Source organism: Archocentrus centrarchus, chromosome 2, assembly GCF_007364275.1.
Source record: "Archocentrus centrarchus isolate MPI-CPG fArcCen1 chromosome 2, fArcCen1, whole genome shotgun sequence".
Lineage (NCBI taxonomy): Eukaryota > Metazoa > Chordata > Actinopteri > Cichliformes > Cichlidae > Archocentrus > Archocentrus centrarchus.
Genome location: NC_044347.1, coordinates 28,880,747 through 28,892,886, shown reverse-complemented (window position 1 = coordinate 28,892,886; position 12,140 = coordinate 28,880,747). Strand labels below are relative to the sequence as shown.

At 39.1% G+C, this 12,140-nt stretch overlaps 1 protein-coding gene across 1 annotated transcript in view; it reads right to left on the bottom strand.

The window, feature by feature from the left end:
* Positions 1–8,236: 8,236 nt before the first annotated feature.
* The window catches only part of LOC115793840 (E3 ubiquitin-protein ligase HECW2-like), a 60,214-nt gene continuing 56,310 nt past the window's right edge, over positions 8,237–12,140 (bottom strand). The window contains exons 26-27 of the mRNA XM_030748985.1: positions 8,476–8,621; positions 8,237–8,351 (exon numbers count right to left, since the gene is read on the bottom strand). Of these exons, the coding sequence (XP_030604845.1) occupies positions 8,538–8,621 (84 nt within the window). The 3' untranslated portion in view covers positions 8,237–8,351; positions 8,476–8,537. The remainder of the gene's footprint in view (positions 8,352–8,475; positions 8,622–12,140) is intronic.

Here is a 12,140-nt window from a genome sequence, read left to right as displayed (position 1 = left end):
TGATAGGAGATTGAAGGAGAATCATGGGGAAACATGATTGGAAGCAGTTTGAATGGAGTTTGTGAAGTTATTCATGAAATGATGAAAGTGTGCTTCTCTCAGCGAGAAAAGCTCAAAACTGAAATAACAGGTACAGCGCTTGGAGAATGGTAATGACATGCGGTTTTCTTGTTTAAAATGACAGGAGATTGAAGGAGAATCATGGGGAAACATGATTGGAAGCAGTTTGAATGGAGTTTGTGAAGTTATTCATGAAATGACAAAAGTGTGCTCTCTCAGCGAGAAAAGCTCAAAAACCACATAAACAGCTACTGCACTTGGAGAATGGTAATGACTCGCAGTTTTCTTGTTTAAAATGACAGGAGATTGAAGGAGAATCATGGGGAAACATGATTGGAAGCAGTTTGAATGGAGTTTGTGAGTTATTCATGAAATGACAAAAGTGTGCTTCTCTCGGCGAGAAAAGCTCAAAACCACATAAACAGCTACTGCGCTTGGAGAATGGTAATGACTCGCGGTTTTCTTGTTTAAAATGATAGGAGATTGAAGGAGAATCATGGGGAAACATGTCTGGAAGCAGTTTGAATGGAGTTTATTTAGTTAGTCATGAAATGTCAAAATGTGCTTCTCTCTGTGACAAACGCTAAAATTGGACACAAAGAGCCGCTGGTCACACGATTGTGATTGGAGACGGGGTTTTGCATGGAAATGACAGATTGAGGGAGAATCATGTAGAACATAATTTGAAGCAGTTTGAATGGAGTTTTTGAAGTTATCCATGAAATCACCAAAATGTGCTTTCTCAGCGAGAAAAGCTCAAAACTGACATAACAGCTGCTGTGCTCGCAGGATTGTGGTCCGAGAGGAGGTTCTGCATGGAAATCATGGCAGCTTGACTACTCTGCTTACGATACAGAAGTTTGACTGCGGTGCATTTTTTAGCAATTTCTTGTTTTGTGTTTGTTTTTTCTGGAACACGCCTGAAATTTTGGTTACAATGTAACTCAGGTTCACTGAGTGGAGAGACTATTTCTCCACCCTACATAATTGCTTATGTACAGTGAAAAAAACCTAAGAATGATCCATTTTTATTGGTTTCCGCACGTTCATTCATGGAACAGGAATGACACAACACAATGGAATCAGTTATTAAATTTAATTAGCCATTTTCACACAGTTTACAGATTAATCCGGTCAGAACTGCATACCATGCCCAGTGTGATACTGGACATGTAATGAAGTACTGACATTCTCTTCTTCAACTTAGGGCTTCATATTGTCAAAGCTTATCAATCTTGGTTACATCATATACAAAACAAGAAATGTGCATGACAAAGGATTCCAACAGCTGTAGCTTCACATGAAGCCACAGGAGTTTCTCTTCATCACCTGTTTGTTCTCCAAGTGGCTGACAATTAAACGCAACAGAGTCCTGGTGTCTGTAATTCATCATCTGTTAGTGATACCCAGAATGAACACACTGTTCTTGGCTGACACCAAACATTATATCCTTATTTTCCAGCCTAAGATAGATTTCTCAGGCAAATAAATGTAAAGATGGTAAGAGCAAACATATACCATGAGTATATTTGAAACTTCATAAAATCTAATTTCCTTCAACAGTGACTTGATGCTCACAGTGCAGCTGACATGGATACTCTTTAAGACACACCACATGCGGCTATGCACTAAGTGCCATCGTGGCCATCTAAGCAATATGCGTGCATGGCTTCTTCAGTCTTTCTGAGCAGCCTGGAGCAGGAAATATAGTCTCAGGGTCATGGGTGGCCAAGGCTCACTGATGCACATGTGGAACGAAGGCTTGTATATCCAACAGAAGAGCTAATGAAGTTCAGATTGGTGAAAACGTTAATGCTAGTTTTGACAGAAAGGTGTCAGAATACACAGTGCATTGCAGTTTGTTGTGTATGGGGCTTCATAGCCACAGACCAGTCAGGTCTTCAATGTTTTTTTTCTGTGTTCTTACCCCACCCAGTTCAAGTGTATCCTTAGCATAGCTTCCTAGCTATGGTGGCCACTGTAGGACAAACAACTCTGGCTGCCTTATATTCTTGTTTGGTGATCTCATATCTTTCTAGGTGAGAGAGTCTAGTTTACTCTTTATGCTTAACTTAAATGCCTGGGTAGAATTTTGATGTAATTTTTTTTATCAAATTAGCTGGCAGGACAGCTGCTGACTCCATTTTTCAATTATCTTATTGAAAAATTGCTGTTTTGGATTCAAGGTGGTGTTTCACCACAGTGAATAATTGTGTAAATTTTGATGGGTCTAGCTTGAACAGTATGGTATGCATTTGAACATCCTAGATGTGATCGTTCTTGAGTTATTGCCATGTTAAAGTTTCTGTGGAATTTGGCCTCTGAACTTTGAACCTTAGGTCAAGGTCACATGTGTGTGTGTGTGTGTGTGGTGTGTGTGTGGTATGTGTGATGTGTGTGGGGGGGGGGAAGCCAGAGACGGTTCTCTCCAGCATATCCTGGGTCTGTCCCAGGGTCTCCTCCATGCTTGGAAAATAAGAGGTGTCCAGGCAGCCTAGTTCAGGTTCAAACTCTCCAGCATATCCTGGGTTTGCCCGGGGTCTCCTCCATGCTTGGAAAATAACAGGTGCCCAATGCATCCTAGTCAGGGGTTTCAAACTCATCCAAGATTTAGTTGTATACATATGGTGGTTCGCATTTGCACATCCTACAGTAGGTGCCATCATTCTCAAGTTGTGGCCAACATTTTAAAAGTTTTTATGGAACAGACTACTGCCACCAAAACTATGACTACCTTTTTTTTTTTTTTACGTTACTATCTTGGAGGCAAAAGGGACAGAGTGAAACATATCATAGATTATCAATTAATATAAAATCATAATTAATGATAATGAATTCTAATTATAAAATGTAAAGCTATTACCTCATATTACTTTTTATATTACCTCATAAAAATATTAAATATTTTAATTATTCATTTAATGTTAATTATTACATAATTCCTTCTTGTTACCCCACTAAAAATGTTTACAAATTTTCCCCGCTATTACCGAGCTGTAACCTAAAGTAATGTCACAGCAACAATCTCTTTCAAGTTACTTAATGTAATTTTTTTTTTTTTAAGTTACAAAACCTGACATGAAAAAAGCTTGCATAGAGATTAAACTTTATTTTAGGAGAGGAGTGTTTACAAATTTTTTATATAATAAGGTTAGATGGACTGGACAGAAAATGTGGTTGGCTGTCAGATGAGCCTGCCACTAAAGGCTAAAAACTTTGGGTACATTCTAGCAAGACAGACAATCTAGCAAGATTGACACAACTATTTCCAGTATGATAAGTATTTGAAGTGAAGTGAATTTGTACATGAAATTTTACTCAGTTTCCTACTAAATTCTCTAAAAATGTAACCAAGAAAAACATTAGGTCTGGGACAAATCTATTTCATATACTCAAGCGGCAATAGCAGTTCCACTGTTATAAATAAAGTGGGAAACCCATTTTAGCGAGGAACAGAAAAATAGGAAGATTGTAAGTAAAAATGACTCATGCTGTTTCAGAAACATGATGCAAGTTTGATTTATGGCAAAATTGTCATGCAGTTTACTCTCTGCATAAATAAACCAAAGGTGTGTGTGTGTGTCTATGTGTGAACTCCAGGGCTACAGGCTCTAGGGTTTGTTGATTTGTTTTGGTATAAAACTCTCAGTTCTGAAGCCTGTATCTGTGATTGTATGAGGGTGCCTTTGGAATTGGCAGCTTGCCACATTTGAAATGGCACCATATGAAAGTTATATTGTTTTCAAGCTATATATGCTACCATCTAGACTTTTTTCAGGAAAGGCCTTGCATATAAATGAAAATGCTTGATGCATCATAAAATTAAATATACAACAAAGAAGACCCAAGACTGCTGAGTAGCTGAAATCCTATATCAGACAGGAAGGGGACAACATTCCTTGCACAAAGGTCCAACAACTGGTCTCCTTAGTTCCCATACATTTTCAGGCTATTGTTAAAAGGAAAATGATGCACACAGTGGTAAACAATGGCCCTGTCCAACTTTTTAAAACTGTTTTGTTGCCATAATCCCAATTTTTTTTTCTCAAATGTTTTCCCCACTTTAAACATTTGATACTTTTTATATGTTCTATTGTGAACAAAACATGGATTTGTGAGATTTGTAAATCACTGCATTCTGTTTTTATTTGTATTTACATAGCATCCAAATTTGAGGAATTGGGGGTTTGTAAAAAAAAATTATGATCACATGCAACTTAATTTGCTTGTCAATATATTAAGTCATCTAAGTGCTGGCAAAATATGTTTAGCACTTAGCTGATCCATCTGTAGTAGAGAAATCACAATAGAGCTAGTTCGGTTCACCATATGTCACTGCCATATCATTAGAAAATGACTTGTAGAGAAAATACCGTAACAACAATACCAAAAAATTCTGACCACACTCTAGAATTAGCTGTGGCTAAAGTCCACCGGGAAAAAAAATCCCACAAAAATAACCTAGGGTCAACCTCAGGCTTTTATCAAAGAATCCACAATCTACACAAGTGAAGTTACTACACCACAATGAGATGCTGTATGAATTGTAGAAGCTCACAGTTCTGGATGGGTCTTATGGTCCAAGTTCTATCCAAACTAAAGTGAAGAAAGCTGAATCCACTCACTTTTGTATTGAAGGCAGCGGCTTCAATGCTCTTTGATTGGTCTCAGTCTTTAACCTCCTTGTGTTAGATTAAAAACAAAATTAAATCAGGATACCTTTGTCTCTAAGCTTGACAGTTCTGGTCCATATTACTAAAGGCAGTGCAGGTCTTCATTGTCATGTTACACAGTTGAAAGCACGTTAGTAAGTAGGGTGTGAAATACATGCAGGTGCAAATAAAAAAAAAGGTGTTACCTCTGTACACAAAACATTTCAAGAGTCAGCTCATGTAACAAAACAGCCCATTACAAATTTAAAACACTAATCAGAAATCGGACTTTCAAATCCGGACAATCATATCACCAACAGTCTTTTGGGGTAACTCAGGACAAGAATTTGGGGAGACAAGATTTCATTCCAGTCCAAAGGTGCTGGTCTCCTCCACAGCAGTCAGCATCTTCTCATACAGTATTGAGAAAGATGGGTACGGTGGTAGGGTCCAGCCGGTTGAAGCAGGTATGAGCCCTGGAGAAGAGACCAAACACAGTGTTCAAGAATAGTATATTGCTTGAACAAAACAGCAGCGTGTATCCACGAAGCACAGTCACAGGTTACCAACAGATGGTAGCATCCAATGCTCAATCCACAATCAGTGTATGTACATGTAGAAAATCAAAGACAGTAACTTAAAAAAAATAACCTAAAGGTACTGTAATTCCCAGTTGTATATTTTCGGTGTATGACTGAAGTACATTTGCCTCCAAAAGTATTGAACATTCTTAATTAATCTCTATTTTTCCTGTAGACTGAAATCATTTGGGTTTGACATTACGAGATGTTTGTAAATTAGAACTGGTTCTCAAACATTTCACCTGGTAAAATAAAGTTAAAAAAAAAAAAAAAAAAAGATGAACATGACAAAAAGACCAACATCTCAACTTTTATTTCCAGGTATTTATATCTGGATCTGATACACAGTTCAGAAGATAGCACCTTTAGTCTGAACTCACCCCATTTTTCTTTGGAACATGTGACCTGGCAGGTGTGTTTTGTTGCTAGTGCTAAATGTCAATGCTCAATTTCAGATTTGGATTTTGCCTGTTGCAGACTATGCATTTATAGTTAGAGAAGTAACAAACATTAAAACTAAGAGCTGTCTACAGGTGAAAACAAGCAATTGTGAAACTGAGAGAAGATGGAAAATCAATCAGAGCCAAAAGCTAAACTTTGGATCTGTTCATGATCCCAACATACAAGCTTATCTGTGAAACACCGTGGAGATAATGTCATGGCTTGGGCTTACTGTACATGACATTTTCTGTGAAGTTCTTTGATCTTCATTGACGATGACATGCAGCATGACTGCAGCGATACAATGCACGCAGAAGTCTACAGAAACATTTTGTCTGTCAATTTAAAGAAAGATGCAACCAAACTGATTGGTGATCGGATGTACTTGAGGTCTTTGAGATGGGGCCTGATTATTCAAGACCTTGTATTTGAGAAGAAGAATTTTAAATTCTATTCTGAATTTAACAGGGAGTCCATGAAGCAAAGCCAATATGGGAGAAATATGCTCGCTCTTTCTAGTCCCTGTTTCTAGCTGCAGCATTTTGGGATCATCTGAAGGCTTTTCAGGGAGCTTTTAGGACATCCTGATAATAATAATTACAGTAGTCCAGCCTAGAGGTAATAAATGCATGAATTAGCTTTTCAGCATCATTCTGAAATAAGATGTTTCTAATTTTACTGAGCAAGTGGAAAAAAGCAGTCCTACATATTTGCTTAAAATAAAAAGCAGTCCGACAAATTTGCATTGAAGGCATATCCTGGTCAAAAAACGACTCCCAGGATTTCTCACAGTGTTACTGGAGCCAACGCAATGACATCCAGAGTAAGTATCTACTTACACAATGTTTCTAAGATTTGTGGGGCCGAGTACAAGAACTTTTATTTAGAAGCAGGAAATTTGTGGTCATCCAGGCCTTGATGTCTTTAAGACGTTCCTGTAGCTCAGTAGGTAGAGCAGGTTCACTACTGATGGAAGGTCAGTGGTTCAATTCCTGCTACTGCAGGCTGCGTGCCAATGTATCCTTGGGCAAGATACTTAACCCCAAGTTGCTCTCCGACCGTTCCGTCGGAGTATGAATGTGAGTGAATGTTAGACGATTAAAGCCTTAGCTTATTAATTAATCATGGAAGTGCTTGTATGAATGCGTGTGCATGGGGTAAATGTGAACGTGTTTGTATAAGCGCTTTGAGTGCTCATATCTGAGTAGAAAAGCGCTATATAAGAACTAGTCCATTTACCATTTACATTTGAACTAATTGATGTGTGTCATCTGGCTTCATGGATAGATAAAGCTGGGTATCACCTGCATAGCAAAGAAAATGTAAGCAAGGCTTTCTAAAAATACTGCCTAAGGGAAGCATTTATAGTGTAAATAAAATTGGTCCTAAGCACCAATTTTATTTACATGATCAACAGTATAATATATGTGTGTGTGTCTGAGTATTGTTAAAATCTAAAATCTAAAAAATACTAAAAATACTAATAAAATCCTTGACAATGCAAAAGACAAGTAACTTGAAAAGTTTTGATAGGTACATAAACGTAGGCAGAACAGTAAGGAACTTTGTGTTTGGTTTTTATTTTTTTGCTGTACCAACTCTTTCTGGCAATAAATCTTATACCGTTGGTAAGCCTGTTTATTTCCCCTTAAACTGTAAGTTGAGCAGCAGAGTGGAGTATGGGGGCTGCACCCATGAAAAACTTGCCAAATCTTCTCTGCCATGCCAAACAGCTTATTCTGCTACTGACTCTTGTTTAGTGTCATTTATTGGATGGGATGATTGAAGTCTGAAGAAACATAATCTTATCATTATATATATCCAATTTTGAATCATAAAATTCTGAGAAGGTCAAAGCAGAAATGATGATTTGAGATGGAATGATCCTACATCTACTTCTGAGCAGATGTGTCCTTGGAGTATCAAACCCACTATATTTAACGCTGAGCAAAATCAAGATGTGATCTGTGCTGCAGGTTGTTCCCATGTTCACCTGGGTAGCGAGGTGACTTTACCCCACTTCTCCACACAGAACCTACGAGGCCCATTGCTACCTCGCAGAGAGGCAAAGCCTTCATAGGAATGCTGGATGTCCCAGTCACAAACTGAGGGACACAGAGGGAGAGAGAACAAGGAGAAAAAAAAAATAAGAATACCAAGACAGAACTGACATGGAGATGGTGTTTTAAACTTAATTTTTCCTAATCTGTCTCTTTAACTGAAAAGGCCTACCTGCAGGAGCGTAGTCTCTGCTCATTGTTGAATCTCTCCACTGCTGCCCAGAACCACCGGATCACAATGTGGTTGTCATAGTAACCTAAACACATTGCTCATGTTATGCAACTATGGTAAGGATGAAATAGAAGGACAAGAGTTTGACCCTGAAGGAATCAAGGGAGGAGCTTTTTGAAACCTTATTCTAGGTAAAAGTCACTATGTTTTTAACATTTCTTATCCTTTTTCAGTGATATATTTATTTATTTAAATAAATTTACTCCACACCTCCTCTGTACTCAGTGTTGCTCCTCCAGTCTGATAAGTCAATTTCAGCAGTGCCCGCAATAACCAGCTCCAGCTCCCTGGCATCAAACACAGACACCAACCTGGCATCCACTACCTGCAAATAACATTCCAAATATCAAACACTGAGCTTTTTACACAGTACATTTAGAAGAAATTCAAAATTGGTTCTTGCATAAAATGTTTAATTTGTATTAACGCTCAGTCACACTAAGCCATACCTCATAGAAGCCTCTGACCAAGCTTTCAGTCTGCTGCACCACTCCTCTCTCTATTCTCCACTTCACCATGCGCTCAATGTATTCCTTTTTGTCTTCTCTGAGACAGGGATGTTGGCTCCACCAGGCTTCAGCTCCCTTTCTGTTATCTTTAAAAAAAAAAAAAATTTTTTTTATGGATTTCATGTATCTTGTTGCTTATAAATCTTAAGAGTTAAGCTACATTGTAAATGGTAAATGGACTAGTTCTTTTATAGCGCTTTTTTACTCTATCTGAGCACTCAAAGCGCTTATACGGTAGCACCTGTACAAGGACTGCATGACTGCAGACACCTGTCTCCTTGGATGGGTGTTGTGGAACGTACTTTCGTTGTGTATTTTGATAATGAAGATGACGCTAATGTAATTAATACAACAGGTTTACATTCACTCATTCATACAAGCACTTCCATATGTAACTAAGCTAAGTGCTTTTACTCTCTAAAATTCACACACATTCATACTCCAACGCTAGCGTTAGAAAGCAACTTAGGTTCAGTATGTTGCCCAAGGATACTTTGGCATGCAGCCCAGAGCAGTCAGGAATCGAACCACCACCTTTTCCGATTAGTAGGTGACCTGCTCTACCTCCTGAGCTACAGCCACCCAGTGTCCTTTCCACCTTCTCTGTTTTGCTATGTAAAATACATTTTGGAACCACACACATACGCATGACGTATGTGTGTGCCTGATAAATGTATGCATACAAGTGTATGTGTAAATTTATCAGGCCTCTCATTCACATTTTATACATCCACATTAACCAACAAAATGTAAATGTAAAAAAACAAGTTGTATAAGCGCTGTGAGTGTTCTGACTGAGTAGAAAAGCGCTATATAAGAACTAGTCCATTTACCGTTTACCAACAAAGCATTTATTCACACTGCAGGAAAATCAGTTTGTTTCTGTTAAACGTGTTTGTTTAATTGTGAAGGAAGACACCTGAAACACTTTAATTAAAAAAGTAAGACATTTACACATGTGCATGTGGGACTCAGGGTTCAAGAAGAGTCAGGCCTGTGTGTGTGCTCTGTGTCTCTCCCTCCCTGAACCCCTGTTCTTCGCTAACATTTTTATATTGCCACTATCTACACACAAACAGAGGCTGGGTGTTGTGAGTTGGCCTTCGTCATGTGGTCTTGTCCAAGCTGGTTTTTCATGACCCAGATTCCTCTCATCAGCAATAAAGCCAAAAAGCACATTTTCTCCCCTGATGTTTTAATTAGTGATACAGAGCAATCTTGTCCTGATTAATAACATAATATGTTGGTGATGTTTTAATTGTACATACAGTGGCCGAACCTCTGAGATAAGATGCACTGAGACTGAGAGGTTAGTCAGGCACTTTCTAATCTGTTGCTCTTTGTCTAATGTATTATTTAATTGTCTACTATTTGGTTGATAATTTATAATTATTGATCTGGTCAGCTGGTGTCTCAATGCCATTGTTTTGATCAAATATTCACCATATGGAGATTGGGGGAAGGAGAACCCTATTCCCTCTTATCAATTGACATTCCAGCTGGCTACATTATAGATTCCTGTATGGTGTGGAAGATGACGTGCCTGGCCGTATTGTCAATGGAGGACAATGCACATTTGGCTTATTGACACTGGGATTCCTCTAAATTGGGAACCGGGAGATACCTGGCTTGTCGTTGCAATTCAGGAAGCCTAGGCAGCTGTCTGGCCTTGGTAAGGCTGCTTATGACGGGAATGCAGGAAGGTACACACTCAACTCAGACTCAGTATATCTGGAGCTGATTTGGAGCGGTAAGATCTTGGAGATTTATGTATCTGTTTCTGCACAGTGAACCAATGAACCAAGAAGATTCGGATGAATTGGATTTTTTTTCGCCACAGAGAGGCACCAGAAAGTCTAAAGGCTGTCAAAAAATTAATCAGTGCAGTCTGTACCCAAATCAAGTCATAAAATCAGAAATTTGGCTCCCTGGCGGCCTTAGACTGCCACTGTCTTCTTCTGACTGTGTGGACTGATCTCCCTGACCTAGCTGCTGAGGAACTCTATATCTTATCAAAACTGTTAGCTGAGGAGGGAGTTTGAGTCAGCCCCACAGTAGCACGACCCCCCCTCTCGCCTCCGCTGGCTCCCCTTTCCACCCTCCCCACCCTACTGCTCCCATATTATATGTTTTCTGCACTATCGCAGAGGTTTTGTAACCTTTTGTAACATACTGTGTATGTGCGTATGTATTAGGGATGCACCGATCCGATATTCAGTATCGGTATCGGTCCGATACTGGCCTAAATTACTGGATCGGATATCGAAAGAAATAAAAAAATGTAATCCGATACATTAAATAACGTTTCGCTCACATTAGCTGCATTACAGGGCTCAGTCGTCTTCTTCTTCTTGTGGGTTTGCGGTTGACCAAACAGCTTAGAGCTGCATTACCGCCACCTACTGGAATGAGTGGGGGGATCAGGAGATAGAAAACAACCCCCTCAGATCCTCCGTTGCTGCGACGGATTCCCTTTGACACTGAGCGATCATCGCTGACATGTTTTTCCGCCTCCACCGCTCTCTGCCTTGTTTGTGTGTTGTGCTCGCTGTGCTGAGAATCAGCTGTTATTTTTTTCTGTACTTCAGCTCCCGGACATACTGCTAGCGAGCGCAGCTATTAGCACTGGTGACTGTCCGGTACCGGAAGAACCCCTTCCCCGTCAAAATATTTTTGATACTTTATCCCTGATTTGTGACTAAATATAGACCTGCAGTAGAAACGTATTTAGGAGAATGCTTGTAAATATAAAGCATTACAAGATTGCGCTCACGCAGCCCCTAGTTTTTCAACGTGAACACTGATGACAAAACAGCAGCAGTCAGCTGATTTACGAGCAGTCTGTCTGCACAAGCGGAAAGAGGGCGGAGCCGGCGCGCTCAGATGGAGCAGAAGGAAATGTTTTTCTAGTGTCCAAAAGAGCCTTTTCGTCCCTGTAACCTCATTAAACCTTTACTGGGAAACAGCTGGAGGTCCTTCATCAACCACCTGATCAGTAAGTGAAGAAAAAGAGAACTTTGTAGCTGCTCCATCCACCCTGTTTGTTTCACACACAGGGAAAACTGCAGTACAGAAGTTAAAATATGCAGATGAACTGTTAATATGAAAAAAAGTATTTCTTATCCAGGTACTTGGGTAATCAATATAAATAGAATACACAATTTCTAAAATAATCAATAGTTGCAGCCCTAATGAAATTTGCAACATGCCATAAAACATCACCTTCTCACACAGAAGAAACAGGATTCAGGTGATAGTTATTGTTGTAAGTAAAGTTTATTTATATAGCGTTTTTTCACAGACAGAAAAGTGCTGTACAATAATAAAACACAATATCACCCCCCCACCCCAGAAAACACTATGTTAAAAACATAATAACATTACCATATTAAAAGAAAAAGAATAAAAATAAAGTCAGAAACCAGAAAGCCTGGTTAAACAGAAAAGTTTTCAACTATTTTTTAAATGATGCCACAGAGTCAGCTAAATGGAGCTGGAGTGGTAAACAGTTCCAGAGCTTTGGTGCTACTGCCTAAAAAGCTCTGCCCGCCCTTGTCCTTAGTCTTGTATGTGGAACAACTAAAAGACTTTGATTTTGTTGTGTG